The sequence below is a fragment of the Mycteria americana genome, chromosome 14 (assembly GCF_035582795.1).
Source record: "Mycteria americana isolate JAX WOST 10 ecotype Jacksonville Zoo and Gardens chromosome 14, USCA_MyAme_1.0, whole genome shotgun sequence".
NCBI classification, from domain to species: domain Eukaryota; kingdom Metazoa; phylum Chordata; class Aves; order Ciconiiformes; family Ciconiidae; genus Mycteria; species Mycteria americana.
Window position 1 is genome coordinate 15,143,353 of NC_134378.1, and position 16,345 is coordinate 15,159,697.

Below are 16,345 nucleotides of genomic sequence, written 5' to 3' on the forward strand. Positions count from 1 at the left end.
GGGATTCTTCTCTTGGCAGTGCTGAGCCTCCTGAAATCCCTTTGGCTGCAAGAACTGAGGATAGTCAAGACTATTCAAGAGTTACGTTGTTTCTAGGTCTGTTTAAAGTCCTACTGATAGCAATGAAAATGTCTGTGTTGACGTTGGTAAGGTTTTATGTGCCGTAGCTCCTCAAAACTACATCTTTTGTCTACAAACAGATTAAATGACGTGAGTAAATCCTTAGTGCTGAAACCAGTTCTTCTGCATTTTCCTACCTGCAAGTCACCCTGTAACCTTTGGCCAACAGGCACAAAGTCAAGCTAGTGCCAGGGGACAACTCCTCTCTTTTCTCTGGAACAGTAAAAAGGTGAAGACATTGTACATTTTCTACATCAGCCACAAGGTCCACAAGTGTTTTCTCACTAAGAGATTAGGCTTTGTGCTTCCAGATAAAGCGCAGTCGAAAAGATCATTCCTGGAAAATAGTTTAGTAAATTAAACTAATACCAACAGCTAGACAATGGTTAGTATAAAGCCCCCTGTAATCAAGGTGTAAGAATGTGTGGTATTTCTGTCTTTCAGCTTCTTTGTTCTTTTGGTATAATGAAATTCTCCACTTTATGTGGGTAGCGTTGCATAAATCTGATGCTGAGCCTCGGCACGTCTCTCACTCGCTTGTACTACAGTAGGTTTTCTCTGATTTCACGTTTCCTCCAAAGCAGTAGGTGGTAAGTGACTGTGCCTTTCGGTTCAGCGAGCATCCCGCAGCGTCCCTGTCGCTGCCATCGCCACGGGATGACGGGTTTGTGCCTATCTCAGAAAGGGGATGATCTGTGGTACTGGTCTGGGCTAGGCTTGGGGAAAGTCATGTGGCAGAATTTCAAGCTCATTACAAAACGCCTCCTGCAAAGCAGTGTCAGCCCTCTTAGTCCAATATCCGAGATAGGGAGAGATAATTGAGACCATTCCGTGTGCCCGAGGGTGTTTCTGTGTCTCGGAGATGGAATCGTTGCTGGATCATCTTTCCGCATATAAATGACACATGGCAATTTTTCAGGCATATCTATGTCTCTCTGCTAAATCCCGGTGGGTCAAAAATAAAATGTATTTGCTCAAGTTATATATTAAGCTTAAAGTAAAACTGTGCTTAGATTGTGGGAGAAAGATTGCTTTCTGTTTTCTAGTGGGATATAAGGTGTCTTGGAGGTGTTTCCTCCATATAGAAAGGCTTGCTTGGTATTTCCCCTGAGCTGCAAAACATCCATGGTTATCAGAGATTGTTATTCTCATGAGGACATGGGTGCACATGAGTAGCATGTGCGTATGTGAGGGTGTAACACCACTTTGTTGCCTGCTCTTGGTTGAGTCGGGAGTCCCAAGATAACTGCCATCAGGGACTAATAAAACCTTGAAATGATTGAGATTTGGTGAGGAGTAGTGTCCTTTCAGTATTGCCCCATTTAGGAATGGAAAATACTCAGCCTGACCCTAAATGTTGGAAAATTACTGCCGAAATCATCCTTATAGAAGTTGTGGGCACCCTGCGTGTGAATTATATCATACACACACTGCTGGTATCCAATCCCCACTTTGAACATGCACATGAGATAAAGAGACTCCATCAGGAGATCCACAGAGAAGAGCCCCAGATGATTCTCTCCTGTTTTAGGTGTTTGGTTGACGTTCCTCAGATTCCCTTGCCAATTGGCTGTAGCCAACGGGGCTATAAAAGATGGCCAGGGTAAGCATGTCTGTTAGGCACCTGAAGATAGTCAGGACAACACCCAGTAGGAACAAGAGCAAGAGCAGGTTGGTACATGAGAGACATTATATATAAAGGCAGAGTTTGAGGGCAAACTTGTTGATCCCCACCTGCAATGCAGACTATCTCCACAAAGCACCGACATCTTCCCTGTGCAGGTACATAGGGAGAGGTGAAGGTAACCTCAGCATCCTTCCTTGGCTGGTAGGACTCGATAAGCATAAGCGGAGAAGCTCACTGCTCTTTCAAACTCCAATGAGCTCCCTTTTGTTTTTTTTCTTTTGAAGAGATGCAGCATGGTGGGATGCTGCCTCGTCTTATATGTGGCCCTTCTGACTTGAAGATAGGGGACAGTTCTGAAATCAAAATGTGCCACAGTGATTCAATTCCCGTATATTTGTTCTTCCCAGATCAGTACTGCTGCTTCTGAAGAACCCCACCTTCATCTTCCTCTGCTTAGCGGGAGCGACCGAAGCCACCCTCATTGCTGGGATGTCCACGTTTGGACCCAAGTTCCTGGAGTCTCAGTTTAGTTTAAGTGCCTCTGAAGCGGCTACCTTTTTTGGTAAGGAAACCAGATTTTTGCAATGTTTTCCCATTTTGCCTACAAATACAAGAGCACTGTAGCTCATTTAGAATGGAGACAGGCACACTTTGCAGTTCATTTACAGAGCTGTTACCGTCTTCAGCTATTAGGTAGCATCGTTTCCCGTCAGCATATCTGTACCAAGTGCATTTTCAGAGCTGTATCTACTGACATCGGGAAGAAATGTGTCGCTTCTGTAGCCATCTGTTACCCTCTAGAGGAAGGCAAAATAATTGTAGTCTGTTCCTTCTAGTGCATTACCAGGAAAGGTGAACTAAATGTTCCCTCTAACAAGGGATGTCTGACCTGGGGGACATATTTTGTCAGCATCCCAAAACTGGGAAGATCCTCACTTAGCTGCTGTATCGTAGACCGAGGAAGTGGTGTCCAACAAGCATCAATACTCATGATGTGCTCCTCAAAGAGTCTGCTTTAAGATCTCTGGATAGGAAAAACTGCCTTACCGGGCTCATGCCACGTTACCTGAGCTGTTACGGAGAACCACCTACTGTAGCAAAGTCCACTGAACTCCCACCAAGAAGCCACACAGCAACCAAGGGGTTATTCTCATGCAGACACGCTGCAGTTAATGTATTCAGACATGAAAACTCCTTGCTGACATTTCTAAACTTGCTTGTGGGGGTTTTTTTCCCTTTTTTTCAGGTTATCTGGTCGTGCCAGCTGGAGGGGGAGGCACATTCCTGGGAGGATTCCTTGTGAATAAATTTAAACTCCGCTGTTCAGGAATCATCAAATTGTGTTTACTTTGCACAGTGTCGAGTCTGCTGGCTATATTCATTTTTTTTATTCACTGCCCTAACATGCCCATGGCAGGAGTAACCCAGATGTACGAGGGAAGGTAATAACAATCATCCCATCTGTCTTGTGCTGCGTGGCCCTGGTCAGAGTAGAAGGATAACTCCAAATACACGGTGCTGGTGTATGTAGTCATGCGTGAATGTGTTGGTGATGGAAGATGATGTCCAGTCAGTCTTACAGACAGACTAAGGGTGAGACCCAGAATATAGATGTCCTAATTTTTGCATCTAGTTGGAGTTTATGGAAGAGGCTCCCTCTTTAGTGAGGAAGGGGAGACCAGCAGCACCAGAGTGTGAGATACTCCACTCTTCAGTTGCCTTCACAGAGTCCCCCATCTCTGTCCATTGGGATAAACTGGACTAAAAGTGGGAATCTCCTCTCCAGATGGAGGTGTCTCCCTGTGAGCTGGTCACTTAAACTCCCTCGGTAGCTGTGGGAAAGAGACAGCTCCAGGGCACGATTCCTGTTCGTGGTTAAAATTGGGTGAGATGAAACCCTTCCCAAGCCTGGCTTTATGCTGCTTGGGGATCCACCACATCTCCTACTGTCCCCGCTTCTCCTTGCCTTGCTCTACACGTTTCCTCCTGGAAAATGCTGTTCAGTGTCTCCCCACTGACTGCTCCTGTGTTTCCCTTAGTGCTTTGCCTGGTGGCCGCCTAAACCTGACAGCAGCCTGCAACGCCGAGTGTGGCTGTCTACGGGAGACCTACAGCCCTGTCTGCGGGAGCGATGACATCATGTATTACTCTCCCTGCCACGCCGGCTGCAAAAAAGTGTCTGAAAGCCTGAGGAATGGCAAGAAGGTATGTCTGAAAGCACAGTGTATTCAAAAGGTGGTGGCACATCTTCTTTGAAGTGATTTGGTTGGCTCTGCAAAAGTGTCCACAGGTTTGAGCTTTGCTGCAAATCAGCGTAAAAGCCCGGTGCAGGATGGATGCTCTCAGGCACCACCTGGGATGAAGGCAGAAGGTACCCTGAGGTTGCCCTGCTTTGCTTCTGTCGATGCGTCCAACGGGTTTTGCCTCACTCCGGGTCAAACTGTGCTGAAATCCGTGGTAAATCACCCAGGCAGGCGGGGAGCTTGGTAGGCACCCAAATCCTGTCCCAATGCTTATTTTGGGTCTTCAATGAACATGATACACCTCCTCATCCTTGCAGCGTGTTGCTCATAGAGACAGGCAAAGGCTTAAGAAGGGTAATAATGACATTCAGCGTTCAAGGCATGCCTGGCAAAGTTAATTTCTCTTATTTAATAACCTGTTTTGAAACAGAGGTGTGTCAAGAATGCAGCTTGATTTCTGCTTCACTCCACTCTGGGTGTGAAACCAGCTGGTTTGTGCCCTCCCTGAATTTCTTTCTTTTTAAAGCTTTGACTATCACCATGCTCTCCTTGGCAAAGTGCCCACCAGCCTTTCTTTCCCAGGTTTATCACGAGTGTAGCTGCATTGAGAAAACCCTCCTGCCCGGCCCCGGCGACGCAGAGGCAGGGAAATGCACCTCCTCTTGTGCAAAAAGGCCCCTGCTCTTGTTCTTCATGTTCGTGGTGATCCTCTTCACCTTCCTGAGCAGTATTCCTGCCCTGACCGCCACTCTGCGGTAAGCACGGCATCGCCTCGTCCTCCGCCAGCACCGCAAGAATCCACTTCTCCGCTTTATCCTGCTGGCTCAAGCCACGGGGAAGGTGTGATGGGAACCACCTTGTTACTGGCAGCCTGGAGACATCAGGACTAATTCCCTTCCCTGTCTAGCTGGGAAAGCAAATTCTAGCATTGGCAGCTTTGTCCTCTGACATAGGGCACCCACGTGCGTGTCCCAGTTTGCAGCAGTGGTGGGGGGACATTGCACTGAGGTGAACCTCGATCTCCGGGGGGGATGGAGGTCCCGAGCGTGCTGGACCCAAGTGCGTGGCCTTGTGGGGCAGGGAGGTGCCGTGCAGCCTGGCAGCGTTTTTAAACAATCCCCTTTTGTTCCCCAGGTGTGTCTCTGACAGGCAAAGGTCGTTCGCGCTCGGGATCCAGTGGATTGTAGTACGAACACTAGGTATGGAACAGAGCGAATCTGTGCATCGCTACGGTCCGTTGGCTTTGTGGAGCATCTGCCGAGCTGTTACCTAAGAATAAAACATGTTGGGTTGGAAGAGAAGGGGGTAGGACATGCGCTGTTGAAAGGAGGATGCTTTCTCTTGTTTGCTGTCATTCAGAAAAACCTAATTCCCTTTGCATATGATTTGCAAACTGAATGAAGGGTTCTGTAACACGTCTCAGGTGGGGTAGAGGACCAATGTCCTGGCAATGTGTCCTTATTTAAAAAAAAAAAGGAGCAGAGGCATTGAAGCTCCTGTGTATGTCTTTTGGCTCTTGTGCAACACGTAGGTCAGGATGGTCAAAAGACCCACTGGACTCTCAGGTCTTGAAATTCAGCGTATTTTGGATACCTTATGGCTCCAGACGTTGCAGGATGAGTTTGCTTAATCATGGTAGCAGATGCTTTTCTGCAAGCACCTTGCAAGGCTGGTGCATAGGTGCTGCCCAAACTGAAGGTCTGCGCTCTCTTCCCGCAGGAGGCATCCCTGGCCCCATCGCCTTTGGGTCCATGATTGATAAATCCTGCCTGCTCTGGCAGGACCAGTGCGGCGAGCAAGGTTCTTGCTACGTTTACCAGAACTCGGCCATGAGCCGATACACCCTCATCGCTGGACTGGTCTACAAGGTGATGCTGCCTGCTAACTTCACTCTCTGATAAAGCGAGCAGGTCTTAGGAGACAGCGTTTTGCTCTGGGAGAGAATTTTACAAAATTGCGTTGTCCTGATCTGCCCCCACAACCCAAATTAGACTTTCACACAAGAAACGTTCTCGGGGAAGGCAGAAGCTCCATTTGCTTCTTGCCAGGTAATGGTGCCTGAAGCTCCAGGCACCATCATTCTCTTAAATTCCCATTACTTTCTAGGCTTAGAGTTTTTGTTGCACCATATGAAATATCTTCTCCTCTCCCAACAGTTACCAAAGTGATTTTTTGCTAGAAATGGAGTAAAATATGTAACTGCAGTGTGTTAGTGAAAGTGAGGGATGGCATTGTGGGCAGGCTGTAAATAACCATTCCCTGATCACTGCTAGAAAATAAGAGAGCTTAGCTGTGCGTTTCTTCTTTATTAGCTGAAAACCATCATTTTAACTGCTCCCCAACAAGCACTTGCCCTAGACAGCGGTGTTTAGCAGTTGCTGTGATAAAGACTTTCAAAAGCCTTCCAGCAAATGGCTCAGGCGGTGTTGGTCCACACAGCACTGTGCTCCAGGTGTCCTTGTGGGGCTGAACAGCTTTCCAAATGCTCACTGTCCCATTGCCGTGGGGCTGGCTAAATTCAGAGTTTTACCCCCTCCGGCTCTGCGCGCTGGTCTGCTGCCCCGGCTGGCCTTCAGCATCGTGTCCTCCCCAAAGCTTGGTCAGCAAATCTCATCCCAAATGAGGGCTAGGCGCCTGGTTTTGGGGGGAGGAGAGAGTAACGGGATGTCTTCATGGCTGCAGGTGCTTGGGACAACCTTCTTTATAGTCGCCTGTTTACTCTACAAACCCCCGCCAGCAGAGTCGGCTCCGGGCAGCTCGGATGCATCTGAAAATGGCAACTGTGACCTCCAGGAACACAAACCTTCGCTGCCGGCTGAAGAGGATATATAGTGCTGCACGCGTGGAATTGACTTTCTCAGTCTCAAAAATACGATGAGAAGATGTTATGCAGTCCCTAAGGGTTTTTAAATTACTATTAATATTATCACTTTTTTAGTTCAAGAGAAATAATTTAATTAACTACTGGTGCGCTTGCGATTTTCTTAACAGCAGAAGCACATTTAAAATTGTGCGCTGATGCCATATGCAGTTATTTAATTTTATTTAAAGAAAGGGCTACCGTAGCTTTATTCTATGTCTGTGACAAGCAAGGACCGCATTCTCCACTCGTGGAAATAAGCACCGGTAACTCCAATGGAGCATGTGGGTTTAAACCACCAGAGATCTGGTCCCTAATATCTCAATAGTAAAGCCGACTGTAGCAAAACTTCTGTTGAGACTTCCCAAGCCTAAAAAGAGCCCTGCTGTCTTGCAGTCTGCATTGCAAAGAGGATGACCGGCCCTTAAACTACTGTAAGCAAAGCAGGCAGTCCTGACGGTGTCCTCCTCCTTCCTGTGACACACCGCATCGCTCCTTTTGTTCAGGAGCAGGTTATCTTAATTATGCAAATTCATATTACTGTGCAATGGGAGATAGGTTTGAGAGGAGATTTGTCTAGCAAATTCATCAGTACACTACAGGCAGCCATCCCTGAGAGCTGCCGAGCACTGTACGTTCACTGCCTCATTTCATTGCAGGGTTTACACCGTGGTGACACTTCATTATTTTTTCTTGCATTGTTTAAAGGTGATGCCTTTTGTAATATACTGTGCAAAACTTGAACTTACTTCTTGCTCTTTGTTGGGTGCGGGAAGACCTGAGGTACAGATCTATGCAATGCTTCTCTTTGGTTGCTCTGTAAAGACACTGAGTTTGGGTAGATGAGAAAAGTCAGAATCAATTTAATTTTGGTTTTAGACCGCTAGCTTAAGGGATAGCTTGCCCTGACGGCAGACTGCCTTGTGGAAAGGGGATGCTGACTTGGAACTGCTCTGCTTGCAAGTAGAGAGGGCAGCGTTCCCACAATGACCTTTGAATGTGCACTTGCAATATTGACCAGGACCTTTCTGAAGGGGAGAAAAGTGGAATTTGGGCGGGGGTATGTCTGGCTTCCCTCTCGGCCCAGATCACGTGAGGTTAGTGCTTAGTCTGCCTGTATTTGCACAGCCACACGATCCAGGTACAGCTCCGGGGAAGGGCTGTGGCCGGCCCCTGGAGTCCTACACTGTATAAACCGTGTTCACGGGGACGGGACCTACATTACTGAGCTGCAAAACTGGTGCTTCTTTTGTGCCAGCTGCTACTTAGAAGTACTTTGTAGATGTTTTTGTATATTTTGTGTATTTATGCTTTCATAAACGGACACGGGATGGGCATTTGTTTCCTTCGTTAGCAACGGACCAACTCTCGGAGCAGAGGCGAAGCCGTTCCCGTTGCAGACAGGGGTGGCGGCGCTGGGAGCATGGTCCATCTTCAGGTCAATGGTGGTCAAGAAAGCAGCTTTTTCCATCCACAGATCCCCTTCCACCAAAGCCGGGTAGTGACTTTCCTGCTTCCAAAGCCCTTGTTTCCCAGCCTCTGTCAAGCACTGGGAGAGACTTGAGCATCTCCAGTAACTGCTGGAACAACTAGAAGTGCTAAGGGTGAGATGGAGGGTGGCTTTTGGCTGCTTGAACATGGGCAGCTGGTGCAGCTTTGATGAGGCACAGCGTGCAGGAGAGCCCTGTTTTTTCAGGGAGGCAGGATTAGACCCACTGATGCAGGAGTTGACCCCAACACCACCCAAACACCAAAGGCTTTTTCACAACCTCCACCTGGGTTTGGAGCCACCTGCAAACACGAGCCTGTCTGCAGGCCTTGCCCAGCGATTGCCCTTCCCAGCTTACAGACGCTTTGGGTACAAGCGGGGATCTTAGATGGGGAAAATGCATGAATGTATTTTGGGAACATATTTTATGTATGATGTATTTATGAAAGGTAGAAGTTTTTCTTAATATATATATATATATATGGATATTGCAATGCAATTCTGGTGTTTATACAATGAGCTTTATCCGAGTGTGTTGTTTCCAGAGCAAAAGAAAAGCTCGTGGGATTCTGGGCATTTATTACGTTGCTGTGGGACTGGTAAGTCATGGATTTCGGTAAGCAGCAACAAGGTGTTCCTGTTCCATAAACAGGTTATGTAGGCGTACAGGTAACTTAAAATATTTGAAAGTATGTTTTCCAGTCTCATATGAAGTACTATATTGCTATAAAACCATAGAAATATAACTAGTATTTCACAGATACTTGTGTGCGTGTTTTTCATCAGTTATCACCCGTTCCCAGCTGCTGTTCTTGGCAGGGGTGGGCTGGATCCATGCTGCCGGGGAAGCCCTTACCCCAGAGCCTCCTGCTAACGGGGCCAGGGCCACCCTATGGGGGTCCAGGCTTCACTGTAGGTCATCGTGGTGTCTCCAAGGAGGAGAGTTTGGATTTAGGTTTGTGCTTAAATCATAGTGTTAATAAAGCCCCTCGTGGATGCAGGAGCTGCAGGCAGCATCGTCTGACTGGTGGGACAGCAGGTGACATTGAGAGCCTGGGGGCTGGTGTCTCCTCCTGACTTACCCTCTCCTCCTATGTCAGAGGATATTTGCTTTTGAAAGCAAAATGAGGTTTTTGGTTGCTGGGGAAGAAGAACGAAGAGGGCAAGGTAATACCTTCGCTGCCCTCCTTCATCCACAGACCAGCCCTGTTAAAGCCGTGGAGTTTCTCCCAGACCTAAACTACGCAAACGAGGTCGAAGTCCTGTGTCACCTATAGTTTGCTTAAGGAATGATTCATGCTGTGAAAGAATACAAACAAACAGTGGTTGGTATTGAGGAAAAGCCACAGGGAAGTAAAACAAATGAGCACCCCGAAGGGAGTCCAAGCAGGAAGAACGGAACGTTATTTCTTGTAGACAAAACCCCAGGCAGTCAATGAGCCGTTTTTCCTCTAGTGAAGAGTTTGTTTGGAAGCTTCCTGGAGATTTTAAAATGACAGCAAATAAAAGCTTTGAATGTGATACCCAGATGGTTTTGCAGAGCTTCCTCCCCCTTTCCTGCTGCTGTGGCCTCTCTTCGACGCCCGGCTGTGCAGAAGAGCCTCCGTGCCTCCCCGTCCCGGCAGCTGCACCCCAGCCTTCGTTCTTGCCATAGCCGGGAACAGGAGCAAATGCTGAGAATTCATTTTTTAGACTTAGATTAATATAATTCAGGAAGGCAAAAAAAAAAAAAACCAAACCCCAACTGATTGGTGTGTTTTGATTGCATCAAAAGAAAGACCCCCCCCACCACCACCCCTTTTTTTCAAGGGGGCCCAGACCCTTGTCCTGACCGCAGCCCGTGGCTGTGGGTCGGGGTTTTGCGTGGGGTACGGGTGGGTGGGGACCGTGGTCCCGGTGCCACTAGATGGCAATGGAGACGGCAGCACGGTGGCTTGTCCCAGCACCTCTGTGCACTGCTGGAGAGCGAGTTCTTGTTGCTTTACAGAAAGGAGGAAGGCAGACCGGTGCACTGGATTCCTGATTTGCACCAGCAAAACCGCAAATATATTTTATAAGATCCAAATAAGGTCCAAGGTAGACTTCTGGCATGTAGAAACAGATCTTTCCAGGGAAAACAGGTATAATTTGTAATCAGAAAGTGATGCAGCAGGTGAGGATCCAAACAGAATGGCTGTATTATTTTTACAAAAGTTGATAAATTCTTATTTGAAGCCTTCCCTTCCCAAGCAGGGATGGAGAGCTCTGAGCTGTCAATCAAAAGGCAGTTTCTCTCTTTATATTTTCCCTTCTTGATTTCCTTCTTCCCCCAAATGGGCTCGTTGCGATCGCTGTCAGCCTGAGCCTTTCACCTGGCTCTGAGTGAGGCGAAGATAAATCCTCCAGCGCCGCTTCCCGAAACAGCACCGTCCCTTCTCCGCGGTGCGTGGCTCAGCCACCCAGACCCACCTTTGCATATAAGCCTAAAAGATTATCTGCCTCTGTTTGGAGGGTAACCTGCGCCGATCCCCCTTTACCTTCACGCGCAGTTGCTGAGTTGTCGCTAAGCTGGAAGTCAAAAGCGAGGAGGGTTTGGGGGTGAAGGGCTAGCTCAGGGGGTGCCAGCCCCCCCAGCCCTGGGGCGTGCCCTGGGTCGGAGGCTGGTGCTCTGCAGCTCCTTCCCCTTCACTGGTAAAGCTTTGGGCAGGGGAGCTGCTGGGCTTTTTGGAAAACATGACTTGCAAAGAGCTAATAACTGACCACGAAGGGGAGTAAAGGCTGTGATAGGGGAGCAGCGAAGACATCTCTGCCTTGCCACGAGCCGGCAGAGGGGCACGTGGCAGCACCAGAGCAATCCGGGCGCTGCAAAGCAGGATTCACGGGTGATTTCCTAGCTGCTTCTCCCCGTAGCAAAATTGTTCCTTGGCTAGCCAAGACCAAGCGGTGTTATTCTGCCTCTGCAGTATTAGACTTCTCAGGGCTGACTCTCCTCTTGCTTAGGACAGAAATTGAATTGACTGAAGTCAGCTAAGCAACACAGAGTGAGGAACAGAAGTGAAAAAATAATTAAACTACAGGAGGACGAAATCTTTGCATCCCCACAGGAGATCCTTGTTTGGTTTTGTTGTGCAGAAAAGCCTACCTGCGTTTTCCTGCGGCTACAAAGGACGCTTGTTTTAGAGCACAGCAATAACCCCAGGCTGCTCTGGTCCGGCTGAACTCAGTAGAAAACCTTTTATTGAGCCCAGTGGGCTCTGGATCAGACTCATAATTAATAACTTCTCTGGCTTGCTCTAAAACCGAATAGCAATGAAGAAGAGTGGCAGATTAAAGGCAACGTGTGTGTTTTACCAGCCTGGGCAGACTCAACCCAGCAAACGTGGTGGTGGCCAGGAGGTATGTGGGGTGGCTGTGGCTCTGCTGCAGGAATGGCACTGGATTTCTATCGAACGATTCAAGGGGATTCAAGGGAGCAGAATGTGCTGGCATTTTCTGTGGCCAAAATAATTTCCTCCGGAACAGAATAAATGCCAAAGTTTTCTTGTCTTCCCTCAATTTTTCATACTGACCTGCACAAAGCAATTTTAGAAGATGAAAATGAGACCATTCCGCTCCTTCAAATGAGGCACTGCATTTCTTCTCCAGCCATGGACCCTCCGTCCAATTTCCTGGAGACACATAGAAGACTAAATCTCATGTTAAATTAAGAATTTCAGTTGTGTTACATCTCTACCTGCTTCATTACCAAGTAACACCCTGTCAGTTAATACAGGGTCCTGAGAAACTGCCTAAAAGTATATACGATGGGATGAGCCCACCAAAACCTCTCATTACAGACCTGCCTGTCTAGTAAGGGGGAAGCAGAGCTACTATAAAATTAATATTGCAGTAGTTCAGTGAAACACTAATGCACTAGTAGCTATAGAAACTGTAGCTCTAGACATGAATGTCTGATATACTAATGTGCCCTCGTTCAAACGAATATGAAAAATGTGATCTCTTACTATTCTAGCAATCTGGTTTAAAAATACAAAATCTCTTCCAAGTGGAGCAACGCTTTGAAAGTCGATGAAATCACAGATAAAGCCTTCCACCTCAGCAGAGGTAAGAATTAAAAATCATGAGGTATCTGAGCCTTTACGGCATTACAGATAAAATCTGCCCAGTAGTTTTCACCGAAGCAGTATCTATGGAAAACGTTTTTAATAGGAAAAGTAACCTAGCTGTCATCTTTGTATGCCGTCATTCCTAAGGATGGATTGGTGGTGGATTTGCCATGGGAGATGCAGACACGAGTTTTTGTTTTACTCTGGGGGGAAAAAAAAGCAATAGGGTCGAGCTCGATGCACCAAAAAGGGTGGATTATTAACTTAAGTAGGGTGGGCAATTAACTTCCTTCACTGAGCAGTGAGCCCGCAGCGGCTCGAGCGCAGGTCGTGGCACTCGCCGCCTGCACCACCCGCTGAAGGCAGCAGTCAGGCGAGCGGGTTCAGTCGTGCCCCTCTGCCATTGCTAGCGGAGGGCTGGCGTTGCATGGAAACGCGGTGAACTGCGCCGAAACGTTTAAACTCAGAGCAAAAGGCTGTTGGGCACCGTTACGTTTGTGCTTTTTTACATCAGTCAGGATCAGTTAGGGGTTGTCCGTCTAACTCGCCTTTTAAAGACTTGCTGCTCCCTGTGCAGAAGAGCGGCTTCTCCTGCGAAACAGCCCAAGCTGCTAAAGAAACTGAATCTGGGGCTTTCTGATGTGTGGTTAATCTTTCTTTAACAATATGTTAAAACTTTATTTTCCTCTTTTTTTTTTTACATAATAATCCACAACTCCCAACCAGCAAGCTGGGAAGATTATTTGGTTTCATGCAATCCTTTTAACACTTCATTTGGATCTGCTATAGGAATATTCCCTCAACAAAAAATTGCAGCGTATTTCTTTCATTTTCTCTCTACGCTGGGGAGCTGGGCACTAAGCAGCGTATCACCTGCATCTGCATAAATCAGATAACCAGGAAGAAAACTGATGAAGAATCGGGACAGTTTATCAATGTTTTTCAGGGATCCCACACTTTGTAGGTCAGTATTATCCTGAATTTGTGAGCGTTTCTGGCGTCTTCGCTGCTTCTTGTCTTGCTCTGAATCAAATGATGCTCTTCTTCTCTTAGAGATAAGCCTCATCTCGTTTTTTCATAGCCCTGTTATTATCGTTATCGTGGAGATCTCGGTAGCTCTGCGTGGGATGGCTCACGGGAATGCCCAGTTGGGTTTTACACTCCTTGTGAATCCTGGGAATGCTCAAGAAGCGGGACAGCATCTGGTCCTCCCCGAGATCCACCTAAACAACCTGCTCCAGCTCTGTGGGTGCTGGGGCTCCGGGGGTGGGGGGGGTCCTGCTGCAGCCCAGAGCAGAGTGACGAGCTCCTAAACCTCCGCCTTCAGCCTCAAAAATGTAAAAGCTGTAGGGAGAACTAGAAATCCTCCCCCATCGCTCCTGCAATACTCTCCTGCCCATCCCCAGGGTGGGCATGGGGGGCTGCGGGTATGGGCACGACCCAGCTGCCGTCAGCCTCGGGGGTGCCTGGGGAAACACCTCCCTCCGGAGCACCCCGGAGCCAGACGGGTGGTGCTGCTTGGGAGGCACAAGCTGGAGAGCTGGGAGGGAAAAAAAAAGTGGCTGTACTCATGTTTTGCTAATCTAATTAGGCAAAAGAAACATCATTAATGCTCTGCGTGTCTAATTGATTAACATTCCCACTAAGCACAAGGTTGCTCTCATTAGCGGAGCTTCGGATCTGCGAATGCCTCTTTGCCTGAAGTTGCAAATATGTTGCGTCTCTAGAAGGCACATCTCATTTCTGTCTTTATAAAATACTTAGCATTTTTATATGACTATTAGTGATGAGGGGAAACGGCGGAGATGGATAGGAGAAAAAGCTCAAAGTACAGAATAAGCAGAGGGCCTTGGAAAGTGAGGGTTTGTTATTTTTCGTGCCTCATTAGCAGTAAAAGGGAGCAAGATTTTTTTTTTTTCCTGTCCTGTAACAATTGTAAAGATTTTCCATTCTCTAGGAAAAAAATATTAATCTTTGGGTTTTCAGTGAGCTGAAAATCTGGAAACACACAACTCATTTTCATCAAAATTAATCAGCTCTCTAAATATTCATTTTGTGTTTCTTTTTTTCCATTTCATAAATATCTAAATGAAAATTTATTTTGTGCCTAAGCCAGGATTTTGCAGTTCATAAAGGGAGAAATGTGAGAAGGTCTGTGTCTCTTGCTGAAGCCCAGGACACGGGTGCCTGCAGCGCCAGCCTGCCCTCCTCTGTGCGGGCAGGACAGGGGGTGTTTGTTCCTGGGGCGCGACTCATCTCGGGCAAAGCCTGCCATCAAAATGAATTTCTGCCATAGGGTGAGATAGCCGGTGAGATAGCCATTCCTAGGACACTTTTTTTTTTTTTGCTGATTGTGGAGATAACTTGTTCACATATAGATTTCTACATTGCAGAGATCTAATTTTGATCTGAAATAACCCCAGCCATTTCACAGTGTCGTCGGGTGCCTTTTCTACCTTGGAATGGAGAGCACTGATGCTATCCCATCCCATCCCATGGTTTATTCGGAGTCTGTGCCAGCAGACGGCAGAAGCAGCAGCCGCAGCCAGCCCTGTTTTGCACATCTCCTTGTCCCGGATCACAGCTGAGCCCCTCTAGCCAGGCAGACTTATTAGACAGCAGATTAAGCAGACTGATACCGTTGCTATTTGATAATAACCCCAGCTTTTCTTCCTTGGTGTCTTTTCCACCATCATGTTCATGGATGCCAAATGCACAGGCAACGGGGGAATTTGCAGCGGGTTTCCCAAGTGCTCCTTGCTACTGCCAGCGGGCTCTGCCCTGCCTGTCCCGGAGCTGCGTTATAGAACCACAGAATCACCGAATGGTTTGGGTTGGAAGGGACCTTTAAAGGTCATCTATGAGCAGGGACACATTTAAAAGACGTTCGTATTTAAAAGCCGTTTGGATGAGGTGCTTAGGGACATGGTGTAGTGGTGGGCTTGGTAGCGTTAGGTTTACGGTTGGACTCGACGATCTTAAAGGTCTTTTCCAACCTATACGATTCTGTGATTCTGTGACATCTTCAACTGGATCAGGTTGCTCAGAGCCCCGTCCAGCCTGACCTTGAATGTTTCCAGGGATGGGGCATCCACCACCTCTCTGGGCAACCTGGGCCAGTGCCTCACCACCCTCAGCATAAAAAAATTTCTTCCTTATATGAAGTCTGGATCTACCTTCTTTTAGTTTAAAACCTTTACCCCTTGTCCTGTTCCGTGAAGCCTTTGCCCCAGCCCAGCTGCCGCTTGCAGGGCCTGACACACACCGGCCAGAGAGACTTCCCAGGCTTCAGCAGCTGCTCTTAGTGGAGGAATATAAATAAATTTAGATCATCCAATTCCTTTTGCAAGAGACGAAATGCAAATTCTGGTCGCATTTTCCCTTTTCCTCATCCTACCAGCGGGATGAGAGCGGTTATTATAAAAATATGAAGAGTTTCAGACTTTCTTAGGGAACTTACCTATAAATAAGTTTCATACTAGATGGGTCTAAACTTGCAGGTGGGCAGCTTGAGAGGCTGCTTTTTACTGACCGCTTTGCCCTGTTACCCAGAGGACTGTAGCCGTATCTACCTGGTCCATTTTTCCCCAGCAGCAGAAAACAGTCTGCAAGTTACACATGGCCCATCTGAGCCCAGTCAGGGCAAATAAAAGCCCAGAACAAGGCCAGCAATACAAAAACCTCCATAATCGTGGCACAAGCATTGCCTTCCCTGGTCATGTTCAGTCTCGTCCCCAGGAACGGTGACAAATCCCGTGTGAATCTGGGTCACACCAGGACAGTGAAAAATGAGCGGCACGGACTGTGTGTGCTTCAGCTTTTGCCCCAGCCAGCCCCTCCTCACGTTATGAAAAATGCTTTTATTCTTCAGGAATGTATGTTAAAGAAATTGCAAAGGAGATTAAATGCAACCGATGGAGT

The 16,345-nt window shown here is 47.5% G+C and overlaps 1 protein-coding gene across 1 annotated transcript in view; it reads left to right on the forward strand.

Annotated features, from left to right (window-relative positions):
• The window catches only part of SLCO4A1 (solute carrier organic anion transporter family member 4A1), a 28,431-nt gene extending 19,388 nt beyond the window's left edge, over positions 1-9,043 (forward strand). Inside the window, exons 6-12 of the mRNA XM_075517315.1 lie at positions 2,155-2,309; positions 2,994-3,189; positions 3,787-3,952; positions 4,573-4,745; positions 5,125-5,189; positions 5,710-5,858; positions 6,673-9,043. Coding sequence (XP_075373430.1) covers positions 2,155-2,309; positions 2,994-3,189; positions 3,787-3,952; positions 4,573-4,745; positions 5,125-5,189; positions 5,710-5,858; positions 6,673-6,822 — 1,054 coding nt within the window. The 3' untranslated portion in view covers positions 6,823-9,043. The remainder of the gene's footprint in view (positions 1-2,154; positions 2,310-2,993; positions 3,190-3,786; positions 3,953-4,572; positions 4,746-5,124; positions 5,190-5,709; positions 5,859-6,672) is intronic.
• Positions 9,044-16,345: the final 7,302 nt, after the last annotated feature.